At 37.6% G+C, this 25382-nt stretch overlaps 1 protein-coding gene across 5 annotated transcripts in view; it reads right to left on the reverse strand.

Annotated features, from left to right (window-relative positions):
* The window catches only part of KIAA1328 (KIAA1328 ortholog), a 495571-nt gene that overhangs the window by 265146 nt on the left and 205043 nt on the right, over positions 1–25382 (reverse strand). For all 5 annotated transcript variants that reach the window (XM_020985706.2, XM_020985705.2, XM_020985707.1 and 2 more), the window contains one exon: positions 25021–25151. In XM_020985706.2, the coding sequence (XP_020841365.1) occupies positions 25021–25151 (131 nt within the window). The remainder of the gene's footprint in view (positions 1–25020; positions 25152–25382) is intronic.

Here is a 25382-nt window from a genome sequence, read left to right on the forward strand (position 1 = left end):
TTGAACTTTATGTTTAAGTTGGGCCCCATTCACCTGTGGGTGGAGAGGCAGTGTCCCAAGCTTCAGGCTTTTTCATGCTGCTATTTTCAGAATTAGTTCTGGAGATCTGCAAGTTTTTGGTGCTTTCAAGTTGGTGTGATCCTGGGAAACGTATAGTCACTGTTCTCCTGGTCTATGATCTGGTCTTCACCCAGGAAGGGCCCCTGGTCCCCTGTAGCCACAAGCACTAGCATTCTTCTTTGCTTTGCTACTATGACCAAGGCCCTACTCCCTTGTGATCGATCACCTCCACTCCTTTTCACCCCAGAACCACAACCCAGAATTGCTTGTGGGCAACAGTGTTGCCAGTCAGTGCCAACTGCATCAGTGCCGGCAAAGTGTCTCCTGTATCTCTTTCTGACCAGTTGTCTGACCTCCTTACTGTCTCTGAGCTGAGAGCTCCCCAAGCTGAAACTGCAGCCACTCTTGGCACCACATGTGCCTCTGGACTCTGGACAAGCCTCCACTCTGGTGTCACAGATTTCTACTACTAATCTCTTAAGTTTTTTTAGTCTGGAAAATTTTTTTCACCCTGACCTTTTGTTGGCTCTGCTGATTTAAAATTTGATACGGGACATTATTTTAAAGTTGTTTAAAGGAGAATTTTGGGAGAATTCAGCTGGGTGGCTGCCCCTTATCTGCCATCTTGGCTCTACCCCTCAGTCATCAGTAATAGTCTTTCCAAACACCAAAATTCCTCCAACTTATACCCACTAGAAATCTCCATCTAATATTACAGATTATCTCTTTTCCACCATGGGAGTGTTCTTCCACAGGGTGCCTTCCCACCACTGAACAAAGATTTCACCATTTCTTTCCCTTTTTTTCTATCTCTACTTTTGCCATTCTTCTTCCTAGGAGCCAAAAGCAGTTATTTCCCTTCACCGTTAACCAATTTGAAGAGGGTACATAACATTTTCTTCAACTTCTTGTCTTCTCATCTTTTAGGTGCCCTCAATTATGAAATTTAGTCCTACAAAAAAAATTTGATTCACCTGTAAGTGGGGTTTTGTGAACTTTAGTTCAAGATGTTTCAGATCTGTTCCACTCTACCATTGTGTCTTCTATTTAATTTCCATTATTACCTTAGTCTCTTTGTTCATTTTTAGAAAGAAATTTCTTTTTTTTTTAAGGCAATTGGGGTTAAAGTGACTTGCCCAGGGTCACACAACTAGTAAGTGTCAAGTGTTTGGTCTGAGGCCGGATTTGAAATCAGGTCCTCCTGACTTCAGGGCCAGTGCTCTACCCACTGTGCCACCTAGCTGCCTCCTAGAAAGAAATTTCTTAAAGGTATTCCTGTTATTGTTTTACTATTCCTATTGTTGTTAAAACAGTTATCTTTCTCATCTCTCCTCTCCCCCTTTCCTCCCTGGATTATTTAATTAACTGTACCTTTCTTGGTTGATTTATTTGTTTACTTTTCTTATTTCTGTTGTCCAAAATGTTTACAAATTTACTCAAATGTGGTTTTCTTTGTAAGAATGGTTCAATGCCTCTCTTACCAAACATTTATCTCTTTTCACTGATGATTAGTTTCAGATTTGCAGGGTAGGTCACCTTGGATTGCATCTTGAGCTCCTTTGATTCTTGGAACATATTATTTTGTTGCCCCTTGCGTTTTCAAGTGGTTGAGGAAAAGGCTTTGTGTTATTTGAATTTCCTTTATATTTCTCCTTTCCTTAACTTACTTGTTTATAAGTGATCTTTTAAATATAACCACTGCGTCTTTTGGAGCTGTAGCATAGGTTTCTCCAACCTCTAACCCCACCCCAGACACATACATTTAACATCAGTGGTTGATCTGTAGATTCTTTTGATTGGCACTTTGTTTTGCGCGGTCAGAAGTTCTGAGTAGATTTCCTGCATTATTTTTTGCATTATGTCATATTCTTCTGGGAGATCTTAATCTTTTAAGTTTTTCTCTACTCATCTTATTTTTAAGATCAATATATTTTGCTTGTATAGAGAATATTTTCATTAATATTATTACTTTTTGTTTCTCTTCTTCAAGATTGTCCCTTTTTTGTGCATGTCCATTCTCAATCAGTTTTTTCTATCTTTGTTTCTTAGGTGAGTTTTGCCACTGTGGAGTCAAATTTTTCTACTGTAGTAATTATTTTTGCTGTGCAAGCTATAAATTCTGTCTTTCGCAATTCTTATTTCTTTCTTGAACCATTTAGGAACATCCTGCTGTGGTTCCATGTACTCTTGGGAATTCATAGGGTACTCTGCCTCATCAATTGTTGATTAATTTACTTTTGTCATATAATATTTATTCATGGATGTCTGGACTCATTTAGCTCATCTGGAGGCCATATTCCCTTCTGTTATTAATATCTCCCCTGTTGGTTTATCTGCTTGTGCCCAGGATCTTTAATTGAGTTTGTTCCTCCTGAGATATCTGGTGATTTCAGACTTTTTTCTTTATATTCCCCTATTGATTATATTCTGACACTTCCTTATGCACATTGGATTCCCATATATGTTAATATCTTGTCCCCAATCCTTCTGTTTCTCAGTTGTCTGGCTGAACACTACTGGCAATATACTACCACATTGCTATCCAAGGCAAAGCAAACTTTTGGGTTTTCACTTTCCATAGTGTAGGGGGTGGGAAAGAGTAGAGTTCTGTTGCAAGCCAGTGGTTTGGCTTATGGAGCCCTGCCTGAACTAGCCAGTGGGGGTAGAGGGGTTTCCTGAGTTAGTATATTAGGGACTACTATTCCTTGTTGCTAATTTATAAGGTTTTTACCTTCTTAGGGTTCTTGGTGTTTTAGATTATGAAGATAAATGAAATTGCTTCATCTCTTGCATGTAATTCCTATTTTGGAGAGATCTGAGAGATCAAAGGATCATCTAGTCCTCTACCTAGTTGGTCGTGTCTCTATGTATCTTCTGAATGTTTCAATGATACACTATTTTTTGCTTCTCTTTAAAATCAGTATTATTATCTACTCACTTATCCTCATTCAACTCTCCCCCTTTAGGATACCTGTTTATTTTTTAGGCTGACATCACAGGAAACACTCATGCCTTTCCACAAAAGTCACTGGTATGAGATATAGACTCTAATGATAGTTAGTTGACAGTCTTACCCAGTGTTCCACTGGTGATATACTTAAAATTGAGGCAGTTACTTTTAAGAAAAAGGTAACATATGACCCCCAAGCAGGGAACCCAATAAAAACATACGTGATATCTGTCTCCTTATTAGAATACAAAGCATTTATTTTAATTTATGAATGATAATTTAAGGATGGAGATAAACAGCTTTATCTTCCATACATCAGTTCATGACATCCTGTCCTCTAAACTACCTGTTCTGAGTACTACCAAAGCTTCAGAAATAACAACAGTTCTACAATTTCAACAGCCACATGCTTGCCAGAATAAATTGGATTCTCTCCACTATTTGAGATGTCAGTGAAGCAAGGACTGCATAATTAGGTCAGACCTGATTATCTAGAACAAGGGCAATTTTCTTTACATCTTGTATAGAGCCTCTTGAAATGGCAAAGGCTGAACATTTGGGCACATCAGAGAAAACGTCCAAAATAATGTCAGTTAGAAAAGATTTTACTACATTTTAATTCAAATGATATTTTCTATTAATGCCAGGGCAAGAAACCTATTGTGCAGAGAAGTACTCTTCATTTGCTTTATAGAAGAGCTGCCCAAATACATTCACATTTGAGTCTACTTTAGTGATCATTTCAATATTCACTTTACAATTAATGCTGCTTTTTATGAGATTGTGGAAGGTAAACCAATTCCTGTTCAGCTCCTAGGTATTGAATTTATTATAAAAAGTTACATACTTAAAACTCTCATAATGAAACTGAGGGCATCAAATTATATTAACCTGGGATTAATGTTGATTAAAGCTAGTTACTTAAATGATACCACTGTGTCTATTTTTCCTTCCTGAAACAGAATTAGTATTATCCTCTACTACAATTCTAAAAATATTAGATCTGTTTAGAGATTCAAAAAGACTTCTTCTTTTTCAGGCCTTTTTCTCTTTTCTCCTATTCTTCCTGAGACTCTGACAAACAAGAAGTCAATAAATATTGCCTGGTGATTTAAAACAGAAAGAACACCATATCTCATATGCAGTAAATGTCCAATAAGTATTTATTAAGTAAATGATTTTTTTTTCTTTCGGTTAAAAGAGCTACCCCCCATTGTGTTGAAATGGTTGGCAAAGCTTGGCACAGCAAACACTTAAATTCTAAGAGAAACTACTGGACCAACAACATGACAGTTCTGTTTACTAGGCTTGGATCATCAGTCCTGGTCTCACTATGATTTACAAGATCTTTTCTTTTTTCTTGACAAAGCTACAAATGTGATTTCACAATGTAAGGACACTGACATTAGCCACTTTGTTTGTCAAAACAGTGCAGCCATAGAAATAGCCACTATTGTAACTACACTATTTTAAATGAATCAAAACCACTTTAAAAAATGTTCAGTTTTGTTTACGGTATAGACAACACACTACGTAAATCAAATTTCAAGTTGGTTTAATTGCAAAATGATTTCCTTGACTTGAATACCATTATTTCCTATAATGGGTATCTGATATCTTATAGGCTAGTAGTTTAGATGGAATTTCTTTAAAAAATGAAAAAACAAAAACCTTTGCCTTTATCCTCCAGTTTTTTTCTTTTTAAATTTTAAAAGAAGTCTAGGTCTAGAACACAATTGGAAACATCATCTAATCCTATTTCCTAGCTTCTTAGCATGACCGGGCATTCCAGAAAGATAACTGTTAACCTGAATCATCTTGAGAAAAGAACACTACTGGGGCCAGACATATCCACATCTTACAGGTCTTAAAAAGTGCAAGCTCATCTAAATACTTAACTTAAATTCTTCCTGCTTAAATTTAAGTCTATTTCCTCAGTGAAAAAAAACCCAATAGATTCTTAATACCTCCCAACACTCTGATATTTCTCTCAGGTAAAATCCTGGTATTTATAAACATTTCATTAAACCATATTTCTATCAAATTATTAAAATAAGATGGAATGCCTACAGCATGTTGGATGGATTTTCTATGGGAGAATTTATGGAAATATATGAACAAAATCTAATACAAAACAACAGTATATAGAAGTCGGGATATATTCTAATGGAAGAAGTACCCACATCAATAAGATCAAGAAATCATCAAACTGCTAAACAGATGTTGCTTAGTATCACTACGATATCTTTCTAATACTTGTGTCCTCCTTGACATATTAGTGAAGTTTTGTATACCACCATGCTAGAGGAAGTAGTACCTTACTTTGTTCCATGTTTTTTTGTCACATATATTTTCAAAAATTACATTTTATATTGAAATTTTTCAGGTTTCGTGACTAGGCTAACAAAAAATCTTTCTGGAAAGTTTGATAAAAATCTATTCTGCCATTTTTGAGTTACAATACTACAAAAAAAGGCTTTTTGCAGAAAAGAAATTTTGCAGGTGTTTTCTGTTAATCTCAAGCAGTTGGAATAACTTTTTTCTTAAAATGCTATTGATTTTCTATAAAAGGATGTACAGAGATGAAGGAAATAGTCAACTATTATAAATATATACCTACCTAGAAGAAAAAGAAGAGACATGTTTTAAAATAACAAGCTCTACACTTTTTATTCAAGGGAGCAAACACCTAAATGGCTTATTAACCCCACCCCCATACCCACTTAGTGTGTATGTAATCCTGTATAGGGATGTGTAATTTGCCTTGTTGAGGAAATTTGTTTATGACACATAGTTGTGGATGTTTGCCAATAGCTCAGGGTGTTCGTTAACTTGGGAAACGTGCAGAACAGTGTAATGCCTCAAATTTCTCTGTACTTCCATTGTCAGCACGAAAAGGGAATACAGTCCTGCTCACAGACTGCACAGCAGCCTTTTTTGCCCCAGAAAGTAATGACTCTCAGATCATCAGGTTTGCAAATTCTTGGACAATGAAGGGCATTACAGGTTTTCAGAGTAAATCCCAACGTCCATCTGTTAAAGTCTGGAAAAGCACACTGAATTAACTATGATGTCACTTCTTGGTACATACTATGTTTTCCTCACCCAAATGCAGTAAAGAAATATCCTACTAAGGGAATCCATTGGGTTTCTGTGACCCTACTAGATGATAAGAACATTATTAATGAAGTGGGAGGGGATCACTTTGGACTGGGAATATTTAAAGAGTATTAAATACATACTGGGATGAAATACAGTTAAAGTTAGCAGAAACTACAGAAATGGATTTTAGATGTTTGAAAAAATTTCTCTCTGCTGATTTAAAAGAGTAAATAGCATTGAGGGCTAGAGCTAGAAAGTACCTAACTATAATGGCAAGTCAGTAATAGTAAAATAATGGGTGGCTTCAACAAATTTCTGCCCTTTCTTTCCTAATAATGTTATACAGAACAGAAAACTTTTACACAGAACAGAAACCAACAGAATTATCAGAAATGGAAAAAAAAAAGATTTTACTTAAGAAGTTCAGGGTACAGAGGTCCATAAGTTTAATCCCTTGTTGGAGCAGATTTTCTTTTGGATATCTAAGGTCATTTAATTGCCTGCCTTTTGATATTTTTGAAAGTTCAACTTTTGGGGGCGTTAAAGTTTGCTCTGATCAAAAAGATTAGCATCTGGAAACTGAGATCATTTGGTAAGAAGGAGGGGTATATATATCTAAATTTACATGACATGTAAATACTGGAACAAAAATGCAGCAATATGACTGAGGGAAAATGCTCTTCAGAGAGATTTTCTGTTTAGACAGAGTATACTTGTACAAAGTTTGGTGCCATACATGAAAAGAGATTCAAATTATTAAGACCCCAGGATTCCTAGGCATGCCGAAGACAGACTATTCAGTACAAATAGCTTCTTTCAACACAAGTAACAGCAAAGGTCTCTCACCTCTAGAAAGCAGTTGAATCAATGTATATACTTTGTATACTTGAAAACTACCATTATTCTGCACTGATGAAACCACATCTTATATACCATTAGTGCTACAGAGTCAGCAGAGCTGGGCAAAAGCCAAGCAGGGTTCAGTTCTGGCCCACAGATCATCAACAAAGCAACTAGTCATAACTTGGACCAGAGATTCTGTGTGGCAGGTGAACATAAAAGATGTAAAATAATCAACAAGTCATTTTCCAATCCTGATTTAAGCTGAAAAATCTGAAGCTTGGTGGGGTGGAGGTGGGGAATTGCTTTGGATTTGGAAATAGAGAAATCTGAATCTATAAAACCCCCACAATCCTACTTCCTGGCACTTTTAGAGTATTAATACAAATGGCCTAACTCTCCCACTGAAATCAGCTGTGTAAGACCAAGAGAGAAAGAAGCAATGCCTTGCTTCACACAATTCAAAAACCTCCGGGGAAATTCAGACTTGACTCTAATAGTCTAAAGAAAGAAGCATATGACAAGGGGGCGTGGAGAATGGCAGCAAGGGGTTTCAGCATCCTGACAAGGACATCAGCCCATGAGAAAAGTACCAGCAATAGGCAAGCAACCATAGTTTTTCCACCTGATAGCTGTCAGCCACAAATGGAAATGTACTATTTTAAGCTTTGAGTATTGGTTTCTTTTAAAGGGAAAACAAATGGTCAATTGTTAAGCTTATATGCAACATCAGTTCCAGGGAAATCATGATGGACAGCAAAATGTGGCTAAAATAAATGTAAAGGAATGACAGAAGTGTCAACATTAGTTCAACATTGATAAGAATCAGGGTCATAGTTAAATCACAGATGCAATGATATCATTGTAACTGTTGCTGTCAATTCCACAATTACTTATTATTTCCTATCACTGGGGTTTACAATGTCATAAGATTTCATCCTGCTTCTTCTTGTTGGTCCACAACTTTCTAGCAAGTCAGACTATGAAGGCTCTAAAGAAGAGATATATTCAAGGGTTAACTCAGTGCTACAGAAAAAAAGGGTAGACTAACCTTCTTTATGCATATATATGCCATTCCTCTGCTCAAAATCTTTCAATGAGTTTCTACTGTTTACAGAATAAAGTTCAATCTTCTTAGCTTGTCGTTCAAGCTCCACACTCAGGGAGCTAGCTAACCTCCCTTTCTGGCTTTATGTCATAACCCTCGATTGCAGTATCTCTAGCTTAACTGGTCCCCTTATACAGCCCCACTCTTTCCTAGCTCAATACTTTTGCTCAAATGGTTCTCAATGTCCTGAGTGCCTTTCACTTCTATATATTAAGATTACTCATAATTGCCCATAATTTAAAGCCTAACTCAAATATCTCTGCTCTTTTAGAGTATTCCTTGCTTCTGCTGAACTTTAAGTCTATTAAGTCTACCATTTTGTGGACTTACTATATATACTATTACATATTTTATGGTACTTATTTGTATATGTAATTTTCCCCTTTGTAGTTATATACTCCAAGAGTACAAGGGATGTGTATGGTCGAAATTTTTTATTTTCCCAAGTACCTAATCTGTGGGGGTTAGCCACTGGACCTATGATTTCATTGGTATAGGCAACACCAGGATGATGGAATTCTCCCTATCAATACAGGTCTTCAACTTCTCTGTGACTTAAGAATCTCAGAGAGCCTCGGAATCTTCTAAGACTCATGTGGCCATATAATAGGTTTTTAATGAATGTTTGCAATTGAATGTACTACCTTAAATATGGAAAACACAACATACAAAATGAGTAACATTATTACAAGTAATGATGAGATTAAATAATCAGATATAATCAACCATGGTTCAAATGGATTCTAGCCAGAAGGAGCTCCTATAAGGTTTTCTAACAAAGAAAAACCTTCTAACAGATGAAGAAATTATTTAGTGGTCAGTGATTAATGAAGACCAGAAAAGTCAATATACTAAGAATGAGAGAAAACTGGAAATATGATTTAGTTAAGGAAAAAGAGTTTAGGAAAGAGATATTTGGGGGAAAAAATGGACAAGAAATTGGAAAACATTGTGAAATAAACACCACATTTTGTGAGAATATGCATTGCTTAGACCTGGGATTGGGAATCTGTGACCTCAAGGCCACATGTGGCCCTCTAGGTCCTCAGGTGTGGCCCTCTGACTGAATCCAAACTTCACAGAACAAATCCCCTTGATAAAAGGATTTGTTCTGTAAAACTTAGACTCAGTCAAAAGGCCTCACCCAAGGACCAGAAGTTCATATGTGGTTGTGAGGCCACAGGTTCCCCAGCCCTGGCTTGGACTGAAGATGACCTTTCAAATGGCCCAAGCAATAATACCAGATACATTGATAATGCCAGACCCTGATTCCAAGGGGGGTAAAAAGGCACTTGACATTTCTGTCATTTAATCTCTTGTCCCTCTTCTTAATGATGTGGTATGATTAAAATGATAGTGGAGACAGAGAGAAGGGACTGATAATAATAGAACAAGAAGTGATAGCCTTTTCCTTTCTCCCCTACTGTTACTCTTTTTGACTGTCAGCATGCTGAAATCAGCTTTTAAGAAATCCAGTGTCATTAATATATCATTTTGTATATCAAGGCCCATCAAGATGTTGTTATTCAGGGGCAGCTAGGTTGCGCAGTGAATAGAGCACCAGCCCTGAAGTCAGGAGGACCTGTGTTCAAATCTGGCCTCAGACCAAACACTTGACACTTACTATCTGTGTGACCCTGGGCAAGTCACTTAACCCCAACTGCCAAAAAAAAAAAAGATGTTGTTATTCAGTCTTTTCAGTCATGTTCGACTCTTCGTGACCCCATTTTGGGGTTTTCTTGGCAAAGCTACCAGAGTGGTTTGCCATTTCCTTCTCCAGTTCATTTTACATATGAGGATCTGAGGCAAACAGGGTTAAGTGACTTGCCCAGGTCACACAGCAAGTAAGTGTCTGAGGTTAGAGTTGAACTCGGGAAGATGAGTCTTCCTGACTCTAGGGCTGGCACTCTCTATTCACTGTGCCAGCTGCCCACAGAATCAAGATGCTGACAACAAAGAAAATGACTGGTTCAAGATCAAGACTTTTCTTTATATGGTTTTATGCTTGGCTGAGACAATTTGCTTAAGACTAGACATGCTTTCCTTGCACAAAGTACCATATAAGAGATAGCTCAGTCTTGGGAACCAAAAATCCACTTGAAACATGAAAAGAATAAACAGCCTTCTGAGGCCACTAAAAACTAATGTCAAACAATTATAGATTCAAGGGCAACTAACTAACCTTGACTACTAAAGAAGGGATGAAAAATCTAAACTCTAATGCCATGCATTAACATTTATGCTCTAATCACTCCTAATACTGGATGCATGTAGACTTTATTACTACAAGCTTAGTGCAATAAGTTCCTATTCATCAATATGGCTGACCATGCTACTTGTAAATTAACTGAACTATTTAGAGAAACTAAGGATATTCATTCTGTCAGTAGAAAATGCAACAAAATTTTAAGGTAGTAGTAATACATCTGTATGGACTGATCACCACAAAATTCATTTATCCATACATTTGGCAAAGGATATGTATATATTTTGGGATTCAGGAGCTTACAGGATTAGAGAGATGATCAGGCCTTAGATTTTTTTCCTTATCATTCATCAGCAAATGCTCTCTAAATAGGTGATTTAATTTGTTGGTGAATCAATATCCACACCATAAAAATGAAAGCCCACACACAAAATGTATGTATTTGAAGCCAAATTTATTAAAATGAAACTTTAGGTATAGTCAGCTGGATTTTGGTCTCATGGAAGGTTACAAGTACATGGTTTCTGAAATAATCTACTGGGCATTTTTATGCATGTGTTCTGCCCATTTTTGGCAATTTCTGGCTTCAAGCCCACTGCCAGTCCTATCAGTATAATGCCCCACAACTGGGATGCACATTCACAAAGAAAGCATTAGCCCAGAGTTAGAAGTTCCTTACACTCCATTTAGGAAACCTTAGCTCCCCTGGAATGATCTGACATTACTAACAGTTTTCCCCTCTTCTCAGCTTTGCTTTGAACTTTACAACATTTTAAATGGTGGAGAGATAAGGCATTATCTGCTATCTCCATTCCCAAATCTAAGTTTTGGGATCTTTTAGCATTATAAATGGTTGAGGGGACCAAGAAGAAAAGAAGGAAAAAGGAAAGAGGGGAACTTGCCTCATCCTGTGGTTAACTGTCAAGTTTATCATATAACGTAGAAATAGGGCTTTTATATCTTGGGCTAGGTTATTTGATATCCCCTTATACATACATTCCCATATCTAAAGGGAAAAACTCTGATATAGATAGCCATTATCACAAAGGTGTCATTAAGACTGTTCACAACTTATCTACATGATTTAACTACTAACTTTTCTGAGTCAGTCTTTAAACTTTAATGCATGTTCTACAGGTGCGGTAAAAAGATTAATATTTACCCAGGTCTTTTGTTCAATATTTCATTGGGGTGTCCTCCATTGATGAAATGGATCAGTAATTAGGTCCAGGTGACTAAAACTAAAAGGTCCCTACAGGATGCTGAACCAATAAGGAGAAACTCAATCCCCTAGAAATAGGCATGTAACATTTATATGACATAAATAATGATGTAATAAAATAGGTATGCACACACACACACACACACACACACACACACACACACACATATATATATATATATATACATATATATATATATATACACACACACACACACATATAGGTGTACAGTGAAACTTACTTATTCGGCTATTGGTTGTTGTGATGTTTTTGACAGATAGTCTTCAACCATATGTTTATTATAGGCTTACACACTACTATTTGCCATCAAAGTCAATAATAACACAATATTTATTTTAAATGCAAAACAGCATTTGATAGCATGCAGTGTCGCTGATGCCCTTTTCATATAACACAACACTTTGAGCTGTGGTCTTCTACAATTAACACAGCTTGCCTTTTCCAGCCTGCATAACATGTAAGTTGACATCCTCAGTGTAACTGCTGTACCAAACCTGATGCTGTGAACCCTGTGGAAATGTTCATACCACTCATGGCTTACAGTGAAGTCTGTGAGACTCTTTCCTTATTGAAAATGTTCCCTTCTTCCTAAGAAACCATTTTATCTTACTCTTTTAGAAAAGTTTCTCTATTTAAAAAAGGGCTATTGAGTCAAACTTAATCATAGTTACATTGCCAGTCTGATTCTGATTTTTGTTACTTATGAGGCAAGCAGTAGCACAGAGCAAGCACACCAAACCTGTATCTTTTGGGCTTTGGGCTGTATGCAATGACTTTTTTACAGCAGACTTACTTTCCTAATTGTTTGGCTGATGCTAAAAAATTAAAATTACTTCACCTTCCCTGAAGCTCACACTGACTAGGCAGTAGAATATAGGCAAAATGAGCCCAGGATTAAAAATTCATGCTAGGTGACCCACATGCAGATAATCCAAGCGTGACCAGTATAGTCTCACTGTAAAGCTATTTTGGAGGGAAGGGGCAGAAATGAAGGCTAGCTCCTTGGACAATCTTACATGTGAATCTGTTACAAAGAAGGTCTAAATCCAACATCAAATCCCTTTGGAAAAGGATGCATCTTGGTGCCAACGTGTTTACTGTCTTTGGAGTACCTTTGTGATGTGCCAGACATACTTCCCTTTATCACATTCACACATGTCAGCAGTAGTACCTCCACTTCTCATTCTTTGGCTACTGCAATTGTCACATTTTATCTTCCATAGCCAAGTATATTACAATCAGTTAGAACATTAGATAAAGTAGCTCTGGAAATTGCCTAGGATGTTACCAACAAGAACACCTACTGTCCCTGAAGTGGCTCCATAAAGCAGGGATCCAGGAATTACTAAGAAGTCTTTTTTACTCTCATAGTCACCTGAACCCAAGAAACATCAACAGCCATTATTATTAAGAATTTTCCTAACTACAAAAGAAATAAAACGATCTTTCCTACTCAGAGGGAAAGGTTGCTTCTCATGCTTAAAAGCACTCTAACATTTTGGCCAAACTGGTCTGCTTGTTATTTCTCATACATGATATTCTATCTCTTACCTCCCAGCTTTTTCATACTCTCTCATATCTGGAATGCACTTCCTTTTCCCCTCTGTTTCCCACTTCTCAGAATCCCTAGCTTCCTTCAGAGAGCATAGTCACACATGTCATCTCCTAATATGAGGTCTTTTTTTTCTTTCTTTCAAGCTCAAAGCAAAGGCTGAAATAGCATCATAAGAACAGTAGCAATAAGACATCTCCCCTTAAACCTGGGACCTGTGTCCACAGATACAGCAACAGTGGGAAAAGTGGGTGCAGAATTCACGGACAGAGAATCACATATAAGAGAACAAGTATATCTCTTGGCAGTGTCTGACCTCTTTCTTTTTCCTTCTCTGACAGATACTTCCATACAATTGCTTGGGAAATCTGCTGTCAGTATGTAATGGCTTTAGAGTCAGAGGACCTAGGTTCAATGATCACTTCTGATGCTTAGTTCCTCTGTGACCTTAAACAAGTCATTTAACTTCATTGGGCCTCAGTTTATTCATCTATAAAATGAGGGAGTTGGACTAGAAGTACCATGAGATTCCTTTTCTAATCTCCATTCCTACGAGCCTCTCTTTTCACTGGCCCATCTAGTAAAGCTCTGAAAAAGTGCTCATCACCGTAGTACTGAAAGAAAAATTACATCCTAGTACCCCTGTTGCTACTGACATCATGCTGGCATTTTCTATTCCACAGGCTTATGGACTGTCCTGGTGAAATTATCTAACAAGGTGGATGTGATATGCTATGCAGCTGTAAAGCCTCTTTGACACTTCCATACCAGCCCTTCCTGTAATATAGTCTGATGATACATTAAAGGTATACTTTCAGATCCTGAAAGACCATAACAGCCTCATTAAATTTGGCAAACATTATTAAGGTATTACATATACAAGTCACTATGGTAGATACTGAAGGAGTAGTAAAATGAATAAGAAATGATCCATGCCCTAAATTCTAGCAGGAGAGATAAGTCAATCAACCAATAACTATTTATTAAGTGCCAGACAGCATGCTAAATGCTGGGGATTCAAAGCCAATCATCAAACAGCCCATGCCTTCTATTGTAATGGAGGGGAAAACGTGTGTGTGTATATATAGGCATATTTGAGATATATGCAAAGTAGATACAAGGTAAACTTATAGAGGGAAGGCACTAGTAACTGGTGAAGACAGGAAAGGTCTCCAGTAATAATCAGTACTGGAGCTGATTCTTGAAGGAAACCTGGGATTCTGTGGAGGTGAGAAGGGAGAGGACTGCCAATGCAAAAGGATGGAGCACCTTTTGTGAGGAACAATAAGCATGACAGTATGACTGGGCTATAGATGGAGTTAGGCAGCACAATGGATAAAGCACTGGGAATAGAAAGAAGACCAAAGTTCAAATCTAGCCTCAGATGCTTCCTATTTGTGTTACCCTGAGCAAGTCACTTAACCATTGTCTGCCTCAGTTTCCTCAGCTGTAAAAATGATAATAATAGCATCTGCCTCACAGAATTATTGTGAAGATCAAATAAGATAACATTTGTAAAGCACTTGGCACATAATTGCCTAAAAATACTTGTTACTTCCCTTCCTCCCCCTCCTCCACAGAGTGCAAAGTGGGGAAGAATAGGGACATGGGAAATATAGGAAAGTGTCGGATTGTGAAGAGCTTTAAAGACCAAAGAGAGGAATTTATATGTGATCTAAAAGTGATAAGGAGTCACTGGATTTTATGAAGTAGGGGAGTAGTATGGTCAGATGTGCTTTAGGAAAATGACTGTTGACTGTGGGGAGATTAGATTGGAGTGGAGACAGGCTTTTACTAGCCATACCAATTAAGATACTCTTCAATAGTCCAGATGAGAAGCAATGAGGAACTAAGCTACCTTGGTGCCTGTGTGGATGGAAAGAAGGGGATATGTACAAGACATGTTATAGAGATAGAAATAATGGAATTTGTCTGTCAAGCGAAAAGTCAAGGGTGACACTGAGGTTGTGAAGGGTGACCATAAAGATTATGGTGCTCTAAAATGTCGTAAGAAAGTTCAGAAAAGGGGTGATTTGGGGGGGGAGAAATGAGTTCAGTTTTGTATATTCTTAATTTGAGATACCTATGGGATTATCCAGTTTGAAATTCCAATGAGCATTTAGCAACATGGCATTACACCTTAGGACTAAGGCTAAGATATATACGTATATATACACACACATATACATATATACATATATATGTGTGTGTGTATGTATGTGTGTATATACATATACATATATACACACACACACACACACACACACACATATATACGAAAGCTAATGAGACCAACAAGTGAGAGAGTATACAGGAAAAGAGAAAAGGGCCCAGGACAGAGTTCTAGGATCTAGCCACAGTTACTGTAGACGACTATCAGCAAAGGAGACTAAGAAGCAATGGTAAAACAGCTGGAGGATAACCAAGAGATAAGAGGGTCATGAAAATCCAGAATATCCAGGAGAAAAAAGTAATCAACAATGTCTCAAAGGCAGAAGATAGGTCAAGAAAGATGAGAAATGAGAAAAGGGCATTAGACTTGTTCATTAAGAGTTCACTGGGGTGGGATGCTGGGTGCTTTGCTTCGTGAGCCAGATGGACAAGACTGGGGATAGTGTAGAAGGCTTACATATATGTGAATTTTTTGCAGTAAACGAGACATGCTACCCAGGGGAAAGTTCCAGGGCACATTTCAGACTCTAAGATGTTTTGCATAGAAGCTATTCAATAATAGTTATGAACTCCCAGCTGCCATGTGCTTTGGGTGGGAGAATAAATAATATATGAATCTCAGAACTGCCAAAAGAGAAGATGTAATCAGAAATCATCTGTAATCTCCACTTCTTAGATGGCTTGGTACAGACCTTCAAAGTTAATAAACAAGATACTGGTCAAGTTCTATTGGATATGGCTTTTAATCACTTAGGTATAACAAAAAAGAATATTTTGGTTTGCAACATGGTGAAGATTCAGTGGATTCTCCTAGATAGCCTGAATCCAGTAAACCAATCAGAAAACAACTCGAAAAAGACCTTTCCCCTGTACCCTGAATTTTCGAGTAAGTTTTTTTTATACCTGATCCCAACACATTGCAGCAAGAACAAACAAGGCACTTACACTTCTTGCAACTGAAAATGGATATTTGCAAAGGAAGGTTAATATGCCCTCTTAATTCTGCAGCAGTTCTTGCATCATATGCAGTATAATCTCACTTTGGAGACCATAACTCTTCACTGCATCTTTCAGGATATCTTTCTGATAGCCAGTTTATATCAGATCAGAATAAAGACTTTGTAATCAGAGTCACTGTATGAATAGCACAGTGGCCTCAAGCAATCTGAAGCAGAATCCTGCTTTATTAACATTGTCCATACACTAGGATTCTATGGAGTGGACTTGCACAGTGGTAGAGTATGTTTGTTTTTGTTACGTTTCGGTTGGGAAATTTTACTATGGTTTTAATTTTTTTTTAACATGAACATGTCCTTGGTTAATAAATACTATTTCCTCTCCAAAGTAGATGGGTGGACCATTATGAGTTCTAATATAGAGTTCTTCTCTTTTATTTTGGAAGGCTGACATAGAAATTGTTTTCTATTGATTATTCTTTAATGTTCTTACTCTTTAAAGGATTTTTTTTAAACTAGGAATAAATACTTTTTATAAAGTAAAAAAAAAGAGTTCACTGGTTAGGTAGGTACACAATTAGTCATAATAATGCACATTAAACTATGCTAAGTAGCAGTCACCAAGCATTTATTAAGAACTCTACTAAGAATACAAAGAAAGGCCTAAGTATATAAGAGATAAAAACAAAGTGTAATGAGAGTTCTGAGGGAAAAAAATATTTCTGGTTTACTTTGTCAAGTCACTCACAGAGATGAGGATCTAAAAGCCAATCTGAATCACAGGCAAGGGGTTCCCTTAAGACTCAAGTCAAGAGCTACCTCTTTCAAGAAGTCTTTTCTGATTCCCTAACTGAAAGTTTTCTCTTTCATCACAGTTCCTAGTTATAAGCATTTAATAAATGTTTTCTGATCAAATGACTTCAGATTTCTAACAAAACACTGTCTTCATCTCTCCTTTTGCACTTAACATATGCAACTTTGTACCACAGTTATTTGAATTAACGTGCCCACTTCTTGAGCCCCAACCCAGTCCTGCTTCCAATTAGACTATAAACTTCCTTTATGGCAGGACCTATATATTATTTTATTTTTATATCCCTGGTGCCTAAGCACAGGAACAAATGTACACAGCAGGCAATGAATAAATTTTTATCAAATTATTTTGTTAAATTGCTAAATGTTAAATATTTTGTTTCTCTGAAATAATAAGAAAGCATGAGGCGGTGGCTAGAATTCTAGCCAAGAGATCAGGAAACCTGGGTCCAGTCCTAGTTAGGTCCCAGTTGGCTATATGATCTCAAACAACTTCTCTGAGGCTCACGGTTTCCTTATTTGAAAAATTAAGGATGGCAACTAGGTGGCACAATGGATAGAGAACCAGCCCTGGAATCAGGAGGACCTGAGTTCAAATCTGTCCTCAGACACATAATACTTCCTAGCTGTGTGACTCTGGGCAAGTCACTTAACCCCAATTGCCTCACTGAAAAAAAAATTAAGGAGCTGGATCAGATAATTTCCAGCTCTAACAATTTACAAATCCATAAATAGAAGGGTAAACATAAAAATATTTTGCCACGTAGAGAACTAAAGGAATTCACATTAGATGACTATGATATTGTCATTAAAGTTAGCTGTTGTGAACAGGGAGACTAGAAGCAGAGATGATTCCTTAAGCAAAATGGAAAAGACAGTCACTTTGGGTTAAGCTAGAGGGAGCCAATAAAAGGTGAATAAAACAACTGTGCTAAAGCAGTGAGGGCCCAGTTGAAGTGAGAACATCAATTTCTTGTGTGACTTTCCGAAGAAATACTCAGTGACCTTAGAAAAAACTAGGAGGATGAGGATGGTGAAAGTTACCTGGAATTAATGGTTAGTAAGTAGTTAAAAGATAGCAAAACATAAACAGAGTGAGAAATTCAAGGGTAGAAGCAATTATATCATTAAAATGGATGATTTTGGAGGTAAAGACTAGCTAATACGATTTGTCAGTAGAGTCAACCATTAAGTAACCACTAAGACTGCAAAATTAAGTGATAATTTTTGATTTATTAAGTACAAATTGGCATCTATGGACTTAAGAGAACCTTAAAACTAGTGACATCATTATATTGGAGTCAAGATAAATGTGCCTGACTGTGGCGGATCAAGCCAATATAAGCTCAAAAGGCTCTACCACAGGTCAGGCATAAAAAGTCCACAAATGAACATTTGGAGTGAAGATGTCTCTACATTTGCACATCTTACATTTCTTTTGAGGTACTGAAATTCTCTTCACTCGTAGAGCACGGTGCTTTCTTTGATGTGGGTATGCCATGGTGGCTGGTCCTTTGCCAGTGTCTCCCATGTCTCACATTTGATTCCACGGTTCTTCAGAGGCCTTGAGAGTGTCCATTTACTGATTCTTCTTACCTCCATGCAATCATTTGCCTTGTGTGAGTTTTATGCAAAATAGTCTTTCAGGCAAACACATGTTTGGCATTTGAACAATGTGGTCAGCCTATCACAGTTTGTGTTCTCTGCAGCAGAGTTTGAATGCTTGGCAGTTCACCTCAAGAAAGAACCTTATCAAGAAAGGACCTCAGTACCTTATCTTTCCATGAGAGCTCCAGAATCTTCCTAAGACAATTCAAACGGAAGTGATTTCATTTCCTGGCATGGCACTGGTATACTCTCCAGGTTTCATAGGCATACAACATGAAGTCAGCACGATGGTTCTGTAGACCTTCAGTTAAGTAGGCAGTCTAATTCCTCTTCTCTCCCACATTTTCCTTCAGAACCTCTCAAACACTGAGCTAGCTCTTGCAATGTGTGCATTAACCTTGCCATCTATGTGTACATCCCTGGAAAGTATACTGCCAAGGTTAAGTGAACTTATCCACAGCATTCCATATTTCTCCATTTGCAGTAACCAATAGTTCCACATATTGATGGTGTGGTGCTGGCTGATGGTGTTTTCTTGCTGTTAATTGTTAGGCAAATATTAGCACAAGCAGCAGAGAATCAATCCATATTTTATTGCATCTCAGCCTCAGAGGCTGCACTGAATGCACAATTATCTGCAAACAAAAAAATTGTGCAGCAACTCTCCCTCTACTTTAGTCTTGGCTTGTAGATTTTTCAAGTTAAATAATTTACCATCAGTACAATAGCTAAATGCTGTTTTTGTCCTCACTGGAACCATCTGACAACACTGATGAAAACTTCATGCTCAAAAGTATGGAAGCAAGCCCATAATCTTGCTTCATTCCATCAGTGTCTACAAAGTGCAAGAGCGTCATCCATTATCCAGAAGCCATGCAAGCATGCCACCATGGTATTGGCGTACAAAACTGATGAACTTCTCTGGGCAACCAAATTTTGCCATAATTTTCCACAAGCCTTCATGACTGACAATATCAAAGGCCCTGATCAGATCAATGAATGTTGTGTACAGACCTCTGTTCTGCTCCTGGCATTTTTCCTGGAGTTATCTGGCTGCAAACATCATGTGGACCATTCTTTGTACCTTTATGAAGCCACACCTCTCAGGTAGATGACCATCTTCCAAGTGAAGGATCAGCCCATCAAGGAAGACTGGCAAGAATCTTGCTAACAATGACTAAGAGAGAAACTCTCCCTCCCCACCTGTGACTGTCAAAGACTAAAAGGATGAGGATACTGAAGGTGACCAAGAATTAATGACTAGCAGTAAAAGAATGTTAAAACATAAAGGGAGTGAAAGATTCAAGGGTGAAAGCAAGTGTATCATTAAAATGGATGATTTTGGAAGTAAAGACTAGCTAATATGAAGCATCAGTTCTGTCAACCATTGGGTAACTACTAAGACTGTAGATTTAAGTGATTTTTTTTTAGTTCTGTATTGTCAATGATAATCTTTGATTTATTAAGCACAAATTGGCATCTGTAGACTTAAGAAACCTTACAATTAGAAGATACTTAGGGATCACATACTTTAGTGTTTCTTAATCATCAATCCATGAACCAGCAGTTTTCTGTAGCTAATTTTTATTGGTTACAAAACTTATATTACCAAAGGTCTTAAAAACTTTTTTTAAATGATTACTAATTTCTGCATTTTAGGCCTCTACTACCAGCTCTCTCTTTCTTCACAGATAAAGGTTCTCAGACACTGAATTAATGAGAGGTTTTACAGTGAAGCTACAGATGGTGGCACAGCCAATGGTGAAGAGTTTGTATTTTTTACTGGTCCTCAGTAGAGTTTTGTGGGACAGGGGCATTGATCTAGCACAATCTTTCTATCTACACCAGCCAGCCAGTTCAGTTTTAAATGCCTTCAAAATCAAAACAGGAACAAGAAGCTTCATAGCCACATCTCCGTAGGCTGCTTGAAAGAGTATACCAGCTGAAAGTATCCATGGAAACATGGAATAGGAGGTGGCCCTGAGACTCAATTTTCCACATGGTCATAAGTACCACATAAGAGTAAAAAATAATGCCTCTGATACTGAGAGTATTAAAATGACCCAGGAATTAAGACGTTATTCCTAGCAAAGGAAAAAAAAAACAGAGCACAAACAATTGTTGTCCAAAATTTTAGGAAAAACATGTAACAGATGATCAGATAAGAAAGTGGAAGAGCTCCATGAACAGAAAAGACTGCCATCACACCAAAGGCCATCTTCAGATCTGGAGAGTGCTGATGAAGCAATAATACCCACTGCCACAGTCCACAACCTCCATTTCCTCACAGAGGCCAAAGGGATCCAGAGAAAATGGCAATGGCACTCTCGATTCCTTTAGTCTACCTTCCAACATAAGCAAGAAAAGAAGTTGCCAAAAGGTGATACTATAGAATTTATAACAACCTGAAGTATGGATTACAGTTAGAGAAGAATAGTAAGGCCTAAACCTAACATGCATGTCAATACTTTTACAGTGAAAGGGAAACTGCCCCCGAAGACTGCTGCCCTGGCTTTCCTCAATGTGTAAAGTGCTAAAGAAATGCCATAAAATTTTCAAAAGGAAGGTGGCCAATGAGACAATAGGAGAGTTTAAAATTTCCTGAGTTATATGGAAAAAACACTCAAGACACCAAAAACATGAGTGTGAACCAATTCATTCATCTAGTCAACAGAGACAGAATGACAGGTAATGAAGACAGAGATTAAGAGACCAGAAGACCCAGGCTCAAATGGCACTTTGGACACTTTCTAGCTATGTGGCCATAAGGAAGTCACTTAACTTTTCTGAACTTCAGTTTTTTCATCTACAAAATGAACATAATAATATCTGCAGAACATACTTCACACAATTGTTATGAGGTGAAATTAAAGAGCCATGCATTGTATGTTAAATGTTTTATGAGTGGGGGACAGATTTCTAAAACTTTGCTAGCTTGGTTATGAGTGGGGGACTTTCTAAAACTTTTATTAAAAACATGGACTTTCAGAAAACTAAAATACAAAATCCTGCCAAAGTAAAGAAATGATAAATAAATCCAAGACTTATTTACCAAAGTGTTTGTCTGGGGATGGGGGGGGGAGGGTACACAGAGAAGTTGGTGATTACAGGTAGAGACCCAGAAATGAGATGAAAAATGATACAAGGTTTAAAGAAAATCACAGATAAAAACTCCCCCAGGAAGGTTTCCTTTTGTTGGAAATGAAAGAAATAGAAACAAATATGACATATACCCCAAAGAGAGGCAAAATCTTAAGTCAGAACACTGTTGATGAATTGTGGGTGAAATGTGAATATGAAACAACCTAATCTGAGCCAGATAGCAACCAACTTTAGAGAGAAAAAATAAACAAGACCTTCAAAGTCAAATGAATGCCTCATGAACAACAAACAGCTACCACATCCATCTCAAAACCTGGAAATTAGTTTGGGTTTTTTTTTAAAGGCAAATGCCTTGCTTAGGAAATCAATGAAATTTACACTTATCTGATCCATTGCTCTTCACTGGGAGAACCAACAGATCAGAACTCTGCCCCTGCTTGCCCCCAACTAAAGCCTCTGGTCCAATCAGTTGAAAGTCTGTGTTTTTCATTTGGAGACAAAAGATAGGCTGTAGCGGTCACCTTTTGGAAACAAAGGCAAGCAAAAGCCATATCTTTATCATTCTTGATGCTTTCCCCAAAAATAGCTTTCTTGGAAAAGAAGCTCAGGCTCAGAATCTTCAGAATGACCTCAGTGCCAGCAATGAGAACATGTCCAATTCACCCTTTTCCATGTAGAAAGAAAAGAAGCCCTCCTCACTGAAGTTCAGAGAGGCTTTTCAACAAGAGTGGAAATACTGATGACACAGCTGTCCTCTAAGGTGGAACTGATCTGGAGATTCTTTTGACCTAGCCCCTAAAGGAAATAGTTATCCCTGCTTCTAGAAGGCAAGTAGGTTAGTTGTCTCTGAATGCCAAGGCACCCTTTAATTTTCAACTCCAACAACAGCAGCTAGGACTGTGTCTGAATACACTAAACCCTTTCTAAGAACAGGACTTCTGTTTTAAACACTCAAAGCGACAACTCAGAGACACCACTAATGTGCTATGTCAGTTCTTCAGAGGTCTCTGTGGGCAGATGAAGGCTAGGCCAGGGGAGCACATGCTCTGCCAGTTTCTACCAAGTTGGCAAGGATGCAAGTACAGGCTCAGCATCTAACTGTTGTATAAGGACCAAAATGCTTGAGTTCAGGAGGCCAACCACCATATTACCGAGAGGACGATGCATTTTCCACCACCAGCCACTCACAAAAACTATCTACTAACAACTAGAGGGGATGCAATATTGCCATAGTGGCAAGGAATACCTTCACCACTAAAATCACAGTTACTTAAACTCAAAAACATTCCCCTTTTTGAAATATGTCTTTTCCATACATGTGGCTTTGGTTGTTATTGGTACACAAAAAGCCAACACTGTCACACTACTATGGTAGTGGCTGATTATCTGTTCTCCTTTCTCACCCCTCTCTCACTCTTCCCCTTCCCCATTTGTAGAGTATGTAGAAGTAGGGACAAGAAGAGATAGGAAAAGATTAAAAGCCCATTCTGAGGCACTATTATCAACTATAAATCAGTCCCTAGTCAAACTCACCAAGAAGTTACTAGCTTAACCATAGACCACTGTAACACAAGTGTAACTTCCTGCTCTCCAATCAGAGACAGGAAGAAAAAAAAGGGTTAGACCTCCATATGTAGATGTCTTTGGAGCCCCCTAGTGACTATTTATTGACACCACATTCTACAATGTTACAGGAAAAGATCATATCTGAAATGGGCCCTAAATCTCCACTTCATACCACATCGCATCTGTGGTTATGTAGACTAAGGCAAATACTAGGGGAAAAGTCAAGAACAGGACTCCCATCCAGATCTTCTTTCAGTACCCCAAGGAGTCTGACCAGAAATAACTTACCTAAATAATGCCCTGTTCAATGTGGCTGACAAGTGCAAAGGATTTCCATAGATGGCAAAAACGAGTTTGAGACCTATCTCCTTCCCTTTTATGGTGACACAGGTTTTTATGTACCAAGGTAGAAAGAAAATTCCATAAAGGAATTTAGACTCAACTTTCACATTCCTAACAATGTATTATATCCTTTTAAAATTTTGGGAAGCACATTTCCTATTTGAAATATAGCATTTTAAAGAAGTGGGCTACACTAGTAAAGTAGCTGTGTTATCTAAAGTCTGACCTTTAAAAAATGATACCCTTTCAAAAAAGTGAAAAGTAGTACATTATCCCTATTATAGCATGTCATCAATTTTAAAAACTTAACTCTAGTATATGTACACTTTAAAATATTAATCAACATCAATTCAAAATATAATTTAAAAAACCTAACAGTTTCTATTTTAGTACATTTTTATATTTCATGTTCATTATTAAGATTTTAGAGAAAGAGTGTGTCCTAAGGTGTAGTAGCTTGTAGTCAGGAAGACCTGGGTTCAAGCTTTGTCTTCAACCACTAAGAGTGTGTGGGCAAATCACTTTGGCCCAGGTGACTCTCTCAGATTTATAATTGCATAAGAACTCTAAGTTGCAGAAATTACCAATACAGCATCAATGGAGGCAGTTTCCCAACTAGGATTTTCACTCAAACAAAATCACAGGTCTAGGAGTAGATTATTGATTCCTAAAAGGTAAGAGCTATATGTGTTTGCTTTGCAAAATATAACCATGAAAAAAGGACATTTAAAAATACCATATAGTTATGAAATGTGTATACCTCATAGACACTCTGCAATATTTATGTGTATAAATATATATTTATCTTTTAAAATAGCTAGAAACTTTAAAATCTAAATTAAAAACCTTTACACAACTTGTGCCATCTCATTTCAAATAATTTTGAAATATAAAGATGACTTAGGTAAGAACATTATATAATTGTTCTTCATAAAACACATAGGAAAAAACAGCACACCTGATCTTTCTCATTAAGGAACAAAGCAATTCTTTATTTGTTTTGTTTTGGTTTTTTGTGATCCTGCTGTGATAAAATCTCAAGCAGGAGCTTCCTGCAATGATCAGGAGCCTGCATTAAGTGATTATGCTGACCTCTGGACACTGGGGAGAAGGAAAGGGGAGGAGAGAAGAGAGAGAGGGGAGAGAGCAGAACAGAGAGGGGAGTAAAGGGGGAGAAAGAGGAGAAAGCGGAGAGGAGAGGGGAGAAAAGAAAGAGAGAGGGGAGAAAGAGGTAAAAGAGATGGGAGAGAGAGGGAATAAATGGAAGGTAAAAGAACTAACTAAATTGATTGAGGATAGCACTTCTACAATGAAAAGTGAATGTGTCCATTCTGTTCCAGCACCTTGCTGGTCTCACTATCAAAAGCTAGACAACATAAGGTGAAAGGTTCTTGCTTACCTGTTGTTGCTCCTTCACTTTACCAGTGTGGAGCTCTGAGAGGGACAGAGAGAGCTTCTTCTGCTGTTCAGTAAGGTATTTCTGATAAAGACTCAGAAGCTCCTGGCACTCTCTATACTGTTGCTGCAGGGGTGAGATAGCAAGTTAAGGAAAAAAAAGAAACTTTTCAATCTCACCTTCAGATTTTTCTGTCTTTTCTAGAAGAGAGCCCCTACCAATAGAGTTCAGATGGATGGCTATGTGGGTGAAAAAGCTTAAGGTCAAAAATCAGTCTATCCAAACAATTAGAGAAAAAAATTATTGACAATGAATTAAGCAATCACATCCCATTCAAAGAGACCTTTCCCCCCTAATTATCAAAT

This window comes from Phascolarctos cinereus, unplaced genomic scaffold (assembly GCF_003287225.1).
Source record: "Phascolarctos cinereus isolate Bilbo 61053 unplaced genomic scaffold, phaCin_HiC Scaffold_4;HRSCAF=312, whole genome shotgun sequence".
Classification (NCBI taxonomy): domain Eukaryota; kingdom Metazoa; phylum Chordata; class Mammalia; order Diprotodontia; family Phascolarctidae; genus Phascolarctos; species Phascolarctos cinereus.